The 17,678-nt window shown below is 46.7% G+C and overlaps 1 protein-coding gene across 1 annotated transcript in view; it reads left to right on the top strand.

The window, feature by feature from the left end:
- PDLIM7 (PDZ and LIM domain 7) overlaps window positions 1-17,678 on the top strand; it is a 111,628-nt gene that overhangs the window by 35,023 nt on the left and 58,927 nt on the right. The window contains exons 4-5 of the mRNA XM_069201692.1: window positions 11,829-11,980; window positions 13,342-13,366. Coding sequence (XP_069057793.1) covers window positions 11,829-11,980; window positions 13,342-13,366 — 177 coding nt within the window. The remainder of the gene's footprint in view (window positions 1-11,828; window positions 11,981-13,341; window positions 13,367-17,678) is intronic.

Genomic DNA, 17,678 nt, shown 5'->3' with positions numbered 1-17,678 from the left:
TGGGCAACATTATTCGAGAGAGTAATTAGTCAAAGGGTGTGTGCCCCCCCTGGGTAGAGGTGTGTGAGCAGCTCCAATCCAATGACCGCTCCGCTACCCCCCACCCCCGCCCTCTAGTTTGGGTAGCTGGCTGCAGGCCCTACACGTGCTCTGCAGGGGTCACTGGTGGTGGCATTATCCGAGCTAATGCCCATCCCCTACCTCTCCATCTGCAGCCCCCCTCCGCCCTTCCCAATCTCTGTGAGGGTGCGCGGGAATGGCGTGCATCTCCTCATCACCGAGGGCAGCTCAGCTTCCATTCTGTGAAACACTCTGGAAACAGTAACCCCCCTCCACCGAATGTTGGAGCTGCCCCACTGAAGGGGAAAGAGGGGGCACTTCAAACCTAAATTGACTCCGAACCCACACAGGCCCACAATGTTCCGGGGGTGACAGTCTTAGCGGTCGTGCTGCTCCCTCGTCAGCGGCCATCTTGTGGTGATTGCCCTCCAGCCTGGGTCCTCCGAGACTGCCCAGCACAAGGAGACTAGTTCTGTCCGCTCCCCGTGCCCCTGCAGAGCGCTCTGAACACCACATCTGCTTCTCATTACCCTTTTTAGCTTCGGTGTGGATTTATTTTCATACACAACGTTATGTTCCAGGAATTCCTTCTGACTGTACAGCTGTGAGTCAACAGACAGTTATGGCAGCGTGGAGGGGAGAAGGCATGGCAGGGTCTTGGGGTGTGGTGAGGTAATGCACTGCTCTCGGGGTGAGTGGTGGTTCATCGGGATGAGTGACTGCTCTTGTGGTACAGTGAGGGCAAGGACAATGGAGGCTGGATACCACGAGTTGCTCCTTTCTCCAGCGGGCACCTGGGTCTCCCAGGACTGATGCTCCCTCATCTTGAGTGCTCTTGGTGTTGGTTGTCCTTCCCGTGCTGATTTTGCTGTTGGGGTTTATCCTGGCCCTGGTACTTAGGGTGTCACTGTCTCTAGTCTTATTTCTCTCCTCATTCCCACTTTTGTGAAAGTCCGAGAACAGATGGCAGTCTGCTGAGATTTCCACTCTAAACCCCTTCTCCTTCCCATGTGGGGTACCACAGGGGTCTTCACTTAGTCCTACACTTTTCAATATATATATATATATATATATATATATATATATATATATATATATATATATGTTGCTCCATTGGCCAACCTGATTCATTTGCATTGCCTTGCTACTGTGGCATATGCCGATGACGGACAAATTGTGGTTTCTATTCTTGATTCAATCGAGGATGTTGCATTTAGATTCTGTAACTGCATGAAGGATATTGCTAACTGGATGACCTCTACCTGTGTGAAATTAAATTCCGATATAACAGAGGTACTTGTTTTTGGGAAAGATACCTCTTTTTGGGGTCTTCCCTGGAGGCCACATACTCTGGGTTCAACACTGATTCCGACTACTAAGGTAAAGAATCTCAGGATAATCTTTGACAAGGACTTATCCTTCAAGGAGCATACTAGTAAACTTACATCTCCAAGTTTCTCGTTGCTCAGATCCCTTAGGAAAGTGTTCCCATTCATCCCAGTTCAGATGCAAAAGTCGGTAGTCATCACTCTGATTCTTTCACAAATTGACTATTGCAGTGCTCTCTTCATGGGAACGCGGAAACCACTTGTCAGCAAACTTCAAAGGCTACAGAACGCAGCTGCTCATCTCCTAAAACAAATATCCCCAAATGTGTCTTAGTGTTGAAAGCTCTGACCAAACTTAATTTGCTCCCGGTGAATAAGAGGACGTTTAAGGCACTGTGCTTAGTAAGGCCCTCTTTACCACCAAAACTACGCCTCTTGTAAATAAAATCAGATGGTACAGGCCCACCAGAAATTTTTAGATCTGCAGATAACTTCATGGTTGACGTCCCCAGAATATATTAAATCTCTTTGGGCAGTTGAAGTTTTGTTTACAATACCTGCAAGTTGTGGGACAAATTATCACTTTATCTCATAAGTCAATCGAATTTGTTAAGCTTTTGGAAAGCTCTGAAATCCTGGCTGTTTTCTCTAGTGCTCTAGACACAGTTTATTTTTATGCCTTGAGATCCCTAGTGACGAGACACTCTCGGGTATTCACGCGCTTTAGAAATTCAAATTCATATCCCTAACTGCTGAGAGACATGAGATTGGTGCCAGGTGTATTGGCATTGGTGGGCCTCCAAATTCTCCTTGCCATAGCTTCTTCTGGTCCTGAGGCTCTTTTACCATCAGGGTTATTCCAGCCCTTATGTTGTCTCAACACTTGATCTCCCATTTGTTTCCCTCAGCGCTCCACTTTTCTCTCTTTTGTATGGAATCCCACCATCCACCTTTGTGTTACATCCCCCACACCTGCACATTGCTTCCCCCACCTGTGTCCATGTTGCGTAGACTTCTACTGCCCACCCGTGCCCCGTGCTGCATCCTCCACCGTGTTACTTTCACCCAACGTTGCTTCTGCCCACCAGCATAAAAAAAAAAAAAATTAAAACATGCTTTCACCTTTTTTTTCTTTTATGTTACAGATCCAACAAAATTCTGTGCAGTTAGCCATGTCGAAAGCTGTTTTTGAATTTCTTTAGCCAAACTGCACAGTATCAAGTTAGCTATGCAGCATGGCTAAAAAGCATTGGCAAAGCCAGTAGCTCTTGTTGACTTTGCCTATGCTTGTTAAAATGGCTGTTCTGCCTTTGTTTACTTAATTATCAGTCTGGGATTATTAGGGCAACTTTGGAACACTGTTTAAATTGATTTCTTCTTATATTTACAGTTTAAAGTATATACTGATAAGGGCAAAAAAAAAAAAACAGCTTTAGGTGTTTTTTCTAATTTTTGCTCCATCCAGGATATTAAAAATACTGGTCAAGTCTGTAAAAATACAGTCAGTTGGCAACCTTACTTTCAGCGTCACCCGATCCGAATACTGCCTGTATCTGGGTATCTAAGCCTTCATGCTGTCTCATCAGGGCCTCCTAGGGGTGGGGCATGGGGCAGATTGGGCCGGTGCACCATCTTTAAGTGTAACGACCTCCACCCCCCATCCCACCCTGTCTTTTACCTCACCACTGGTAATAGCCACTAAAAAGCAGTTGCATTGCAATAGGTCTCGCAAGATCTTGAGTTAGAGCTACTGGCATTGTAAATTTAAAACTGGACTTTTCTTGCCACATAAATTGGTCAACCCTGCCTCATAATTCTGTCTTTTCCTGCCATATAATTCCAGTGGCCCAGCATTTAACCAAAGCACTTCCATTTTCCTTCTTACTCTATATTAAAATGGATACGATTATCATATAAACCTTTATCAGAAATAAACTTTTAGCATTAGATGGTACTGCTCAAAACACCATAACAAAAATATAATTTGGGATGGATTGGAGGGTGAAAGGAAAGAGGGAGTCGGGAGTAAAGATGGAGAGGACAAGTGGCGTTGTAATGGTGTCATGGGCCCTGGAGCAAGAAAGGAAAATGGTTGACTGCAATTTCGGTAGGAAAAAACACCAGTGATTAGAGTTGAGGTCCAAAGGTCTTTGGGCCCTAGTGCCACTGCACCTATTGCACCATTGATAACTAAGCCTCAGGAGACAAAGTGGATGGGGCGGAAAAAGAGAAGCGAAAGGAATTCAACAGACAAAAGGAAGAAAAAGAACGGGTCGCAAAGAAATAAAAGAAAGAAGGGAAAGAAAGAATGAGAAAATGAAAACACAACTAAGAAGAAATAGATCAAACGTGTGAGACAAAAGAAAAAAGGGAAGGAAGCTAGCGAACGAAAGATAAAAAGGAAAAAATAATTAAAGAAGTGTGAAAAGAAAGCGAAAAATGAACATTTGAGAAAACAAAAAGAGAGATGGTAAGAGAAACAAGTAGTGAAAGAACTAGGGCTAGTATATGCCGACACATTTCCCACAGACAGAGAATGGGAAAACCACTTTGACACTTCGGGTCCCGACAAGTAACTTGTGGCTTCCACATACAGGCGGGAAACAGAGGGATTTATAGTAAAACATGAATTGAGAGATAAAGAAAAGAAAAACACCAGAGTAAGGAAGGCAGAAAGATCTAAAAAATGAAAAGTGAAAGGACGCATACAGAGTCAAAGGAAAGAGCAAATAAAAAAGCAAAGAAAGAATGAACGCCTGATGAAGATAAAAGAGAGGAACAAAACAAGGAAAGAAATAACCAAGTTTTTGTGAGTTTGAAAGAGGAGGTAGGAAGAGGGAATTAAAAAAAAAAAAAGAGAAGTAGAAATAAACAGTTGAAAGAAAGAGTGAAACTGTTAATGTGTGGATTTTAAGAGCTGGAAAGAGAAAGGTGGGGTAGAAAGAAAACATTGAGAGTAAACAGAGTGAAGGAAAGAAAGGAGTGAGATTGGTGAAACAAACCCTCCCAAATAAAGATGGCAGCTAAGAATAGATTTAATTGGCTCCCCCATGTCCTCAAACTGAAGTCAGAGTGTGGAACAGCAGGGGGCACTGCGGAACAGTAAGAGGTGGATTAGCAGAGTTGTATGTGAGCCCCAATACAGCAGTATTGTGGCACTTCAGATCAGGATTGGGGGTATAGACAGAGCTGTGTCCCGGCCCTTTGCTAGAATAACAGAAAGGCAGCAGGTGAAGAATGAGAAACGGAGCGCCATGTAATTCCTGGTATTGGAATAATGGGGCGCTGCAGGTCAGGGTTGAGGTGTACTGACAGAGTTGTATGTGGGCTGCCGTACTGGAATAGTAACGGGCAAACAAGGTCAGAAGTGAGATGTGTTAATGGAGCAATTTATGGCACCTAGTATTGGCGGCCCATTGTTACCAAGTGTTAGCCTGGAGGTGCCCTGTGAAGCTGCAAGTGGGGCCCAGTATGGGAGTGACATTGCCTCTGAACCACAGAAGCGAGGAGTCCTGAAGGGCGTGTGTGCGAACCTTAGTACTGAGAAGAAATGTGCACTGAATGTTGGAATTTATGGATGCTGGCAGAGCTGTGGTGGTTCCCATCAACAGTGGCGTTGGATGTTAGACTTGAGGTGCACTGGCTGAGCTGTGTATTGCTCTTTTGGGTCCAATATTGGCTTGACAGTGGGACTGAATATTGGAATTGAGCTGCTGTAACGGAACTGAATTTGAGAGGGGTCCCAGTATAGGAAAGGAAGTGACCTCAAAGGGGTAAAACTGAGGTGCGCTGATGGAGCTGCACCCGAGATCTCAGTACTGGAGCAGCAGAGTGTACTGACTGCAAGAACTAAGGTGCTCTGGCAGACAGCGTGTGTGGGGTTCCTGGCACTGGCACAGCTGAAGGTTGGAATGTGTGAAGTGAGGGGCACTGATGGAGCTGTGAGTGGGACCCCAGTATGAAGCAGAAGTGGGCACTGTCTCCAATTATTGCAGAGCCCTGGTAGAGCTGGGTACCTAGACTACAAGCAATTACACCCTTGCCCTCTGCAAACTGGCAGGCACACTTGTTAAAGAAAATTCAAGCCAAGAAAGGGTGTGAGCCAGGCAGCTGAGAGACAGTGCAGAGAGCCCACAAAGACCAAATGTGACCAAGGTAACAGCCTGATTTATAGCCTTGTCTACAGCTAAGCTCCGAGGAAGAGTGATCTGCAAATAAAAAAGAAAGCTTCCCTAGAGAGGAGCAGGAAAGAAAGTTAAAAAAAAAAAAAAATCCCCTACAGAACAGATAAACAGGACAAAGCATCATTTTACAGTAGTTGGTCACTGCTCTCACACAGAAGGAGGAGGGACAAAGAGGCTTCGCTGACCACTAGCAAGCAAGGATTTTTAAATGACACTGAAACTAACAAATGGAATAGCCGGAAGCCCACAGAAGTATACTTAAAAGTATACTATAGGTTGAACGCTTACGCTCAACCTTAAAAAACAAACATTGCTGTCCCAGGCTGAGAAGAAAGATGTTGTTCCTCTTTGCATTTCACTTTTTTTTTTTAACTCTCATTCCCTAAGAGTATCTGCTTTTTCGAGGATAGTCTACCTCTGTAATATTTTCCTACAACATATTAGTCCTGTGTAGTGCATGGCACTAAGAGGCACCTCTATACGACTGTGTGAATTCAGGATGTGAGTGGGCTAGGATTGAGAGCTGTTGAGTTCAGTCCAAATGGAGTACAAATTTCTCACAGTGCCTGTTAGTCGTAAGGGTGTCCGGAATACATGCTCATCCAATTATTGGCCACTCTACAGAGGGCACAGAGCAGTTGTCAGGGGTGTGAAGTGTAATTAGCTATTTACCTCCTTTAATATTTTCACGTCAGGATACTGACAGGACTAATGTTCATGAAAATGTATACATGCACACACACGTGTATAGTCTTCATGATCACACGTTCTAGAAGACCCAGTCAGATTTCTCTGTTTCCGCATGTCCTCCCGCCTAAAACTCACACATAGACACGCCACGATACTGTGGACAGGAGCCTTCCCACCTCTGAGGATCCTGCTGTGGGGACCCCACAACACTGCTGCCCGCCAGACACTAATATTCCATCTTGAGGGTGGGAGTGTCTCCATGCTCTCTGCTGCACCTTTTCCTAATTTCTCACGAATCAAGCCCTAGAGTCCCACCTCGACCCCCACCCCGGACTGTCTTCCTGCGGTTGTGGTGGAAGCGGGCCTTGGCACGTGCGCCGCCCTGTTAGCCCTGTTCATCTGCCCGGAGAGCGTAGACTACAATTAAATCGCCTCGTCCGACACATGGACGAGTGCGCGAGGAATTCCAGGCTAGAAACGCAGCCTTTAAAGGCTTGTTTTGTGCTGTCGAAACTTGTCCGCGAGGGCTCCGGCGGCGTGTGTTTAGACAGACACTCTCGCGCCAGCAGAGCTCCAGCACCCCGGGCCTGCCCGAGGGGGCCGCGTGGGCCAGCGGTCGGCCCTTGAACCCCGTAGAAGGGCTTGTTGGTGCGACTGGGGGGATGATGTCAATTAAATGTAACACCGGTATTTGGGCAAATAACGTTTTCTCCTAGCATCGGGTATGTCTTTGTGCCCGATTAACGCTCTTTTGCATAGAAATAGGAATTAACTATTAGACCATGCTTGCATGTTTTTGCGTGTGTTCATATCCCTTTGACACTATTTTGTGCAGGTAGTTTCTATACACTTCTGACTAAACTTGGTGGCATAAACGCCTAGACATGCATGACAGACACGCACTAGATACACGTAACATGGGACCCCATGTCGAGGGACGGAGCCGTCTTTAGGTCTCTCCTACAGAATGATTTTAGATATTTGTTGTCGAACACTCCTTGAGTACAATACCAGTATTTACACTGGACTCTTTTCTTATATAAATATGTTTTATTCAGTTTCTTCATTTGATATGACATCAGATTATTGTGCAGGCCTAAGCATTACAATATGGCCATGCGTGTCATAAACGAGATGCCCGCGTGTCTTAATAGTGCACCCGCTTCCCTCCTTTCTTAATAAAGAGCAGGATAAATGTGGTGATTCAGATATAATAACAACTGTAACTGTGGAGTCCGCTTGTACCATGAACGAGTCGTGTAATGTGGTTGGATTGGTGGAGAGCGGCCAGTCTCAAACTTGGATTATGTGACAAGTGCGTCGCGTGAGCGTGATAGTTAACGACCCGGGGAAAGGGGCACCAGTGAGACCAGTTTAGTGGTTACATGTGAAGGTTGGAGGACCCCAGGCCTCTCAAAGGTCATGTCAGTGTGTGAGCCCCCTGGTGTGCTGCTCCCAGTTTTCTCTGCGCTCTCGCGCCCGTGGTGGGATAGCCTGCTGTCAGATATGCCGTTGTGAGCCTTCATTAGTAGTGGCCTGGTGCTGTTCAGGGTGGGTCGGTGTCATTTTTCGCTCCAATGTGGTTTCCCAACCTTCGCCACCGGCCTGTGAGTCCCCTTTCATTCGAAGCGACTTAAGGGTGCTTGCTTCTGCTTGTCGCCGTGTCAGAGGTGTGGCCACCAACGTTGCGGAATCGGGGGAGGCAGGTAGCCCCTACATTGCTACCTGCCTTTTAAACAGAACGAAGGTGCGGTTGATGAATCCATGAAGATGTTTGTCGCCCTTGGCTTTGGGGTGAAGTTCCACAAGTTTGGCAGCTGTGCTAATAACTGTGTCCCAACCGGCAGCAGCATCGGATATTCCTATAAATGTTGTAAAAGCCAACGTTCACTAATTTGCACGGGGGCACTTAGGGGGCCAGGAACACGTGCTTAATGTGTTGAGGGGAAAGGTAAGCGTGATGCATGTAATCAAGCTGCATGAATCAGAATCTCAGATTGTGGGGTATCTCTTTAACCTGCTGGAGCTCCCTGGCCTAAGCTTTACCCCACAATGGTTGCGGGAAGACACCGTCCCATCTAGTGCACACCCCTACTGGATAGTCCCTTGGTGTGGAACTGAGGGATGTGTATACGGTGGTGACAGCATGACGCTTGCGGTCTTGAGTCAAAAGTGCATGTAATGTGGGGGATACAGAGGGTCCGCTTCCCCGGTGTTCCCTGTCGTGCGCAATGTATGTTGTGGAATGTCAGATTATGACCGGCCCCTATACCATAGGTATCCATGACATCTTGTAAAGACGTAAGGGTGCCTTCGTGATAGCTCCCCCAATTGTTCAACTCCCCGCCAGGGACCCATGTCATTGTGTACTGGTGAGTTGCGGCAGGTTCCATATCTCTCTGGCTGGGGAGTACGGAATAGGGGGTTCTTTACCATGGATAAATCTGTGCTAACGCACACGGGCCATGGATATCTGGCACGTCTCATGCCGGAAGCGAATGGTTCTATCTGACAACCACATATAAATGGTCGTTTTACCCAGGACCTCGCGGAGAAGTATTATTCAGGGCATGCAGCCATCCATAGCCAGGACACTGGCCATTGAAGTTCTGCTGCTGCACAATACAGCTTAGAATTGGGTGCACCCATTCGGCCTTTAGATAGAGGTCGCTGAAGGGTGGCTAGAGCAACTGGTTTGCGGCCTCCACTCCATATTAATTCAAGTGGGAGGTCATGCAGCGCACAAAAAAAGCTTTTGGGAAGCACTATCGGAAGTGCTGCAAAAAAGTAGAGTAAGCAGGGTAGCACCAGCTTCTGGGAGCTTGCCACCAGACCTAATGGGGATAATGGTAGTGATCGCCAGAATGGCAGAGATGGAGCCCACCACCTTTTCCACACTGCCTCCCGGGATGATTCTTTCAGAGTGGTTTATCTGAACACCCAGATATGTAAAAGTGTTGTAGCACCACTGAAGATAAAGTCCCAGTGGGGCAGCCCTGTGCAATACAGGACGTGGTGCCAGGGGTGCAGGCATGATTTAGGCCAGTTCACCTTGAGCCCTGAGATGTCCCCAAATTCACCCAATAAGAGCACTAGGTCTGGTAAAGAGGCCTCCACTTTGCGAAGAAAACTAGGGCATCATCCGCATACAAGGTGACATGGTGTACGCCCAGCTCATGAATCCCTGTGTCATGGTTCCATAGCAAGAGCAAAGATTAGCCGGAAGAGCTGGAACGCCTCTCGTGCTTCTCTGTATTGTGAAGTTGTCCAAAGTCAACTGACTCTCTGGAGTGTGACGCTGTCCGAAATCAACTGACCTGTCTAGACCCAGGCCATTGGGCTATTATACAGGGTACAGATCCATTTTAAATAGCCAGAGCCGAATCTCATGCGTTCAAGGGTCAAGAGGAGGAAGTCCCAACTCAGGGTACCAAATGCCTTTTCCATGTCTAGTGACACTGCCACCCGCCTATGGGCCTGGGTGGCAGCGCCATGTATGAGTTGCCGTAGGCGACAGTTGTTAGTGTAAGTACTACATCCCGGTATGAATACTGAATTTACATTGGACTTTAAGTCAGCCCCTTACCTATCATTTGTGGGCTTTCCTGTCAATCTCATTTGCTTGCTTCTGATTCGATGGCTTTCCTCACCCTTCTTGGACAAATATTTACCCTGTACAGTGATCCATGGAAATACATGTGTGTTATCTTGCCCTCATCCCCTCTTCCGGGTGTGCTGTTTCCACCACACTCTGTCTGTGCTGTTCTCCTACTCTACCTAGGCCTGCTCATTGCTTCCCCCAGCTCTCCCCATCCGTCACTGCTTTTTTCCTCCTTCAACACCAGGGAATCCTCCTCCACTCCCTGCCCGCCCCTATTGCCGGCAGCACCATTCATTTCCGCTCTCCTCCTCACCCCATTTGTTTTACCACTGCATCTCCGTGTCCTATTTTTTTCTTTTAAATTGAGTTGTTTTTTTTAAAACCAATTTTAGGAGTGCCTGAAAGCTGCAATTTCCAACTGGGCCACTCTTTTCCCTACATATTCCTTTGTGCAACTTTTTTTTTTTTTTTTATTTATTTTTTTTTTAATCGCTCTAAGTTGGGTGGCTGCCATCTTGGAAAAGTAAAGTATAAAAACTAACAAAACAGCCACCAAGTCATAGTGTATGTGTGCGCATGTTTGGTGACCCATGCATGCATATACATCATCATGCTGGAGCATCATGATGCATATGTGTACATACTTGGTGATGCATGGGCATTTGCACCATCTCACTCTAGGGGTGGGGATCGGTTTCTCTACGCTGTTCAGCATTGCCAGTAACCATTTTTTTCTTTTTTTGCTGATGCTGAACAGCAGTGGGAAAGCCAAAAGGCGAGACTGTAAATTACAATTACTACCAGCTGATAGGGGGTTCCAAGTACATGGGCAAAGCAACATCAAACGCAATTTGTGCCCAACTCATAATGAGATCAAGTGCTATCTGTGCTTATGGTATTTATTTAATATTGATCTTTTAGATAGCGCTACATTTCACCACGACAGCCTCAGAGCGCTGGAGGTAGGAAATCAAAAGGAGGAACTGAGGAATCAAAATCTTATAGGAATGTAATCAATAGTTCAGCAGCTGGGTGAAATCTGTTTTCAGGCTCTCTTCTCCGTATATGTAGATGAACAATCTCAAAAGCTTTAACTCATAGATCTAAATAACCTGATGGCACATCCAGTGCTTCATTTGTGCAGGTGTTTTCAAGCGCTCAGCACTTGCACCTATTTCTAAACAGCAGCGCCTATTATGGATTAGACTTCTTGGTGGCGTTGTGTGTCTTTTTCTTAAGCTGTTTTTAATCAGCCCAGTGTTCATTTAAAATGTTAAATCTAACACACATGCAATGCTGGCACTGGCAGTCAGCAGCAGGGTTGTTGGTGGTGCCAGCTGGAGTGGACTCCTTTGAAGTGCTTTGGGCCCCGGCTCTTAATTTATTATTTTTTTTTTTTATCTCAAATTAAGCAAGGGGCACATCTGAAGGAGACTGGGTAAGGGGTAGAAAAGAACACCGGGGAGATGGGGTGATCTAGTAGGTCCCGGGGCTGAGGTGATGATACTGTTCGGTTATGGTGGGTTGTGGTTCAGAGTGTCCTGTGCTGGTCTAACAAACAATGACTCCATCACTGTTGGGGGCACTGAAATAGCCCGCCTCACAAATGCCTTTTTATGGGCGAGCGCAAAGCGCTCCATCCATTCTGTAATCTCTCTTTGGGCTTCAAACCACGCCCATGCCACGTCAGTCACTTACATTGGTTCGTGGGCTTGCCTTTTAAAATCCGCTTGCTTTCGTTTGTGAACCGCATGCATACGTCATGCCTTTTCTGGTGTTTAGCCCACCTGCATAGCACCGGTAAAGTACCAAAAACATACGAGGCTCATGTTTTCAGCCTGAAGTTCGGACTACTTTATCTTTTTATTTTCCACGCGTTTTTTTTTTGTTTTACAACGCTAATAGCTCGAACTCGAACAAATGAGAGACCCGTTGCATTGAAAATGCTTGTTTTTTTCTTTCCAGCTGTCCCCCGGTGGGAAGTCCGAGCTGGCCGGGGTGAGTGTGGGAGACTGGGTGCTGAGCATCGACGGCGAGAGCACCTCTTCCATGACGCACATCGAGGCGCAGAACAAGATCCGGTCCTGCACCGACAGACTCTCCCTCAGCCTCAGCAGGTGAGTTTTTTGGATTGGTGTGCCAGAGTGCTCGGTGTCACCGGGATACTAGGCCTAGATATCCCGTAGTTCACGCACCGCGGCGCTGCGTGAAAAACTGAAGCCGTGCACTGCCCATATGAGGTAAATGAGCTGAGATTTAGAAGGGTCGCGCGCCTATGACGGCATTTGCCGCTTTTGCGCCATTAAAGCCATTTTAGTGCGATTACTAGGTGTTTGGCTACACCTACCCAGTGGTCCCCTGTGTGCGATCTGTACTTTAGGAACATCTTCCAGTACAAATGTAAACGTAAAGACAACAGCCCAAAGATAACCCACGTAGAATGTGTAATTCTGAAGCATAGGATTTTGGTGCAGAGCTCTAGTCGGCCTTCAATGGTAAAACGTTTCTGCATTCGAATGTTGGAGCTGCTGTTTGCATTGCAAGTACCTGTCCAAGCAAACAGTACACCCGGTCTTCATGTGATCTGCATTCTGGGTGTTATAGTCTTTGTGTGCTACATTTGCAGTAAGGCGTCAGGTAACTTGTAAAAGGCTGAGACAGGATACACTATTTTGTTTCCACAACTGGCAATTCAAAGTGCAAGGTTGGCGTGTTCTGTACAGGAGGGGATCTGAAGAGCAGACTTCACAAAGTGAAGGTGCTGAGAGATTTGAGGGTGTAGGATGCCACTGAGGTGGGACGATTTGCACCTTAGGGAAAATCCAGCTTCTGTCCTCACACTCTCAGTGGTTAGGCGGCAGGGACAAACCAAGTTTCTGGTACATATTGGCGAGTTCTTACCAACAAGGCTCACTTGCATATCTAGGAGTGATTTTTAAAGGGGCACACACTGGGCCACAGATGAGACTGGTGAAGCTACCTACAAAGAATGACTGGAAGTTGCATGCGTGTGTATGTACATTTATATATGCAGGCGTGTACATAAATATATACATGTGCTTGACTCAAATGTTTACATGTTACTGCACAAATGTATATGCATATTTATGGATATATATTTTACACACACGTAGTAAGTTCATGTACTGCATCAAACTATTGCTGTTTGGCAGTGAAAGGCAGTTGGGTATGTTAATATAAGTCGTAAGATGTGGTGTCTGTTTTCTTGTCTGTCGTAGCTGGTACATGTCAACAGCTGTGGTGGTGGTGCACAAGGGGGTCAGGGCAAGACTTACGGATCTGGGGCAAGGGATCCTCCTAGCCCTCCTCTAGAGACACCTTTTATATGTTGTGGCAGGGGAGGCGGGCAGGGAGTCCTTGACACTTTCAAATGTACCTCAAGCAAGAGCTTCCTGGTTTAGTGAATTTCCATGGTGATGCCCTCTGCTGACCTTGGTACTGTATCTTGTTTTTACAGAGTCGCCCCACCTAAAGCACAGAAGGTAAGTGGCACTTTGTTTTCCTTCCGGTGACGATGAACTCTTGGTTTGGGGAGGGACCTTATGAAATAATTACTGCTCCTGAACTTTAGGGTTATGTGACAGTTCCCAAATTGCACGACCACATTACAATGGTCAGACACACAGTATTCCAAGAGCTCCTGGATTCCGAGGCACTGTTTGAGCCACCACCGGAACTGCATCACCAACTGTCAGGGCCTAGAGGCAGGTCTCTCACGACCCCTGTAACTCAGTTCCACTAACTCCCAAATATGGATTCATCGTGGACAAGGATTGGACCCCATCTCAAGCTTACTCCGATGGGACAGGAAGCAGCTTCGACATAACATTACCAGTTTCATCTTACTTTTAGCTTTTGATGGGCAAGGAACCCCCTTGTCTCCTAGAATGGTGCACAATCCAGGTGTTGGGCTCACAGCGCCACCAATCTTAAGAAAAGCTCATGTTTTTCCAGGTCTTGTCAGTTTTGATGGACAGTCTTGGCCGGTGGCCCCGCATCACCGAGTTGAACAGGTTTATGCATACAATTACTGGCAGGAATGAATCTTACTTTGGGCCTGGCTGTGTCCCATAGGTTATGCAGTGGAAGTAGTGCCTACTTTTAACCTCCATTTGCCCCTTGCAATATTTGTAATGGGCAAATGAGTCACTGTTGCAAATTAGGGTTTACAATGAGGAAACTAGCAGAGGTCAGAGTGCTTTTTCAAGGCTCACATCAGGTTATACACTCACTTCTCCCTTGTCCCCGCCGCAGAACCAACGCTGCTGTTGGTCACTTTTTAGGTTGAGCGCTCAAGCGCTCCGACGTGTTGTAATCTATCTGTGTAGTTTTAACCACGCCCATCACTGTCACTCATTCCTGGGCATGCTTTCAAAAATCCTTTGTTATTGTTGGTAAATGCTTTCGGTTTATCACTTTTTGGGGCAGTTTTGTTACCGGGTTAGCCATCGATCCTGTTACATGGATAATTGCAGGACTGCAGATACTTTTCACTGCAAGCGAACTTCTTTTTCTGTCTCTCCTTCACGCACACGCGGCCATGGTGCTTTGAGTCAGCTTGCTTATGGCAACTGTTTTACTTTTCATTTTCAATATGTGTGGAAAAAAGTCCAGTTAGGAATTTACAATATTAATAGCTCTAGCTCAAACGCGAGACCCATTGCATTTCAAATGCTTGTGTTTTTTTTGGGGGGGGGGGGGGGGGGGGGAGAAATCCAGTCTAGGGTGACCAGGCATCCTGAATTTGCCGGGACAGTCCCGGGTTTTCGCCAGCCCTTCCAGGAGATTTCGTGAAATTTATCTCATGTCCTGTTTTTTAGAGAGGGTCGCCTGAAAACGATGGGAGTTGATTTTTTTTGTTTTCCAAAGAGATAGTTAGCAGTTGTTCTCAGAAAGCAATTTAATCAACGGGTACTAGAATGGCTTTAAAAATTGCATTTTATTTATGTTCTTAGAGCACGGGCTGTAATTCTATGCTGATGAGCACTGTAATTCTGTATGCTTGGTTCAAGTAAAATTGTTGTCCTTCCGTTTTTTCCGAAATGTCCCGGTTTTGGCTTTCAAAATCTGGTCACCCTTATACATTCGGTCTGTACTCATCTCATCGAGGTTTGATAAAGTTTCTGCACAGCATTCTCATCCTTGTGTAGTTGTTTAACTCGAAGTATGGTGAATTGACATTGTGACACACAAGGACACTCAGAAGAGCGTGGAGCTCACGGACGGAAAAAGTAGTCATTTGGGGCACAGAGAACGCATGTGAGGAACTTGAGGGGCATGGAAACACATAAGGGAAGCACGAGGCACAGAGGTTTAATGAAGAGTCACGGGGCCCTTGCAGAATGTGATGAGGGCCCTTGGGTGTTCCATATTTCACAACTATCCGTCGCCACTGGGCTGAATTAGGCCCATTCAAGGGTAGGGGCCTGTGTGCGGCAAAGGGGCCTTCATTACGCCTCTTGTGCTGCACATGTAAAATCAGTATGAGGAGCTTTGAGTCCCAGGGGAGGATAGTGTGAGGAGCCTGGTGGACATGAACAAAATGTGAGGGGGCTTAGGCACATGGTAAGCTAGTGTGAGAAGCATGAGGCACATAGGAAAACAGTGCGAGGCTCTTAGGCACATGCAAAATAGGAGCTCAAGGCCCATGGAAGTGCGAGGTACTTGAGGCAAGTGGAGTGGGCACGTACGCACACATTTATCGTAAGCTGCCACAATATCTGGAATAAAAATGCTTATTTAGGCGTTGTGTCCCTTTGCATTCTGGTACTTGTAGTTGTTTCCTTCTCGTTGCACAAGCACGAATACGAATTCTAGAATGCAACTAAAACTGCAGTGGATGGGTTTCTCACGCCAAAGATGATCCCTCTCACCTTCCCGGGCACTAAGGATCAAGCACCTTCAGCTACTTCTTCTACGCAAGCCACGCGTGGTTTGCAGAATTTCTTTGTCCCCCTCAGCTTCCAGACGATGAGCCAGAGGACAGCGGGTCACCAGACACGTGAACTCATCCTTCCGGAGCAGAGGCTCATGCCCACGCCCCGGGGACCCGTCTCGCTCTAACCACACATTCCACGCTCGCGCGCACACGCCCGTGGACCGTTGTCTTTCCAGTATTACGAGTGGGTGATGTCATGCTCTGCCTGCGCATTGACTCACCTCTCGGGGGCGGGAGGCAGCGCCCTGGGCCCTCCCTGCACTGCAAGCCCTCCAAGCTCAGTGGAACTCCTGGAATGAGGCAGGTGAGCTCAGACGCCCTCCAGCCGTTTTTTTTTTGTAGTTTGCTTCTGCTGTTGTCTAGTGGGAGGAGCCTCATTCTCTTGAACCGAGGCGCGCCGTTTCCTCGAACGCTAGGCACGCGTTTCCTTTCCCGGCAGGCCTCGGGTCCGCTTCCTCCCCTTGGAGGCGAAGTGGAGAGCTGCCCACGGATTTTGCACCTCAGCTGCAGGCCCTATAGTTGTGGTGCAGTAGGCCCCTCGCACTCGAAAGCCCTTTTGACATTGCACCTGCTGCACTGTGAATTCTCAAGCCCTGTATCAGCCCCTCAGTAGTCCTTAGTTGTTTGCCTTTTCTGAGTGTCCCTCTGCCCTTCGTGACTGGGTCCCACCCAACCGCTTCCTGTTCCTCCAGCCTTCTCTGTGCTCGGTCTAGCCACCTCCCAGTAGCTACTAATTCACTGTGTCTTATTTGGGAAATCAGCCTGGCACATCTTCTGTTTTGGCCAAGAAGACTGCGTTTCAGGGTTTGACTTTTCACATAATAGTGTAAGCATGGACTCAAAGTCCCAGCATGCATTTTCCTTTTGGATTAAAAAAAAGCCAGCTCAGGCAGATATGTTCACACATGACTTGACTTGAAGTCACTTGTTAGCTCTCCCTAACCGCTCATTACCCGCACTCCCTGACTGTGCTGCCTCTCTCCATGCTCTCCCCACTCGTCAACGCCAGTCTCCCTGGTTGCGCTCCCTTTCTGCCTCTTTCCCTTCCAGCTAGCTTGCCTGCTCTCCAGAGCCCCCTCCTGCTCTTCCTGCATCTGTGTTATTTTTGTGCTGCGTTGGTTTGCCTCCGCCCAGTCTGCTGGCTCAGCATGAAAGGGGCCTGCACAGAACAGATCCTCCTCCTCCACACAGTGCAGGAACAGGGGACACACACTGACAGGATTTTTCCAAGATCCTATCGATTTTAGGGTCCACCGACCGGCATTAAAGGTGAAACTTGATGGAGGATTTTCATTCTTCACATGAATCAATGCTCATGGAGGTGGATTGATCTTTGGACCCAGAAAATGGTGTGGTTAGACCTACTAACACAATTTCAATACTAATTTAAACACCATGAACAATGTGACCACGGAAGGAAAACTCCACTCAGAAATAAAGTTACTGGATTTATTACAAACACAAGCTCAAGTCATGTAGATTATTTGCAAAACCAAATTATAAAGATACAAAATCACAAGGAGTTGTCCAAGGCGACAAACTAAGTTTAGGCGAACTAACATTAACAAAACTAAGCTTTCAAGTAGAACAATACATATTATTAAATTATTAAAAGAAATATGAGATACAGATATAATATGGTGCTCGGAATTAGCAATAATCCATCAATTCAATTTAGCAGAATCATAATTTTAGCTGGGCAATGAATCCCTACAGCTAACTGAATCAGGGATGTACATGTGTGGGACAATCACATGTTGGTAAAAGGCAAAAAGACATTAAAAAGGATATAAATAATTTGGTAAAAGATAGCCTCGGGCTATACGCTACTAACTAAGATAAATAATGACAGAAAA

Source organism: Pleurodeles waltl, chromosome 7, assembly GCF_031143425.1.
Source record: "Pleurodeles waltl isolate 20211129_DDA chromosome 7, aPleWal1.hap1.20221129, whole genome shotgun sequence".
NCBI classification, from domain to species: Eukaryota; Metazoa; Chordata; class Amphibia; order Caudata; family Salamandridae; genus Pleurodeles; species Pleurodeles waltl.
The sequence above is the reverse complement of the archived record's forward strand: the minus strand, read 5'-3'. Positions and strand labels throughout refer to the sequence as shown.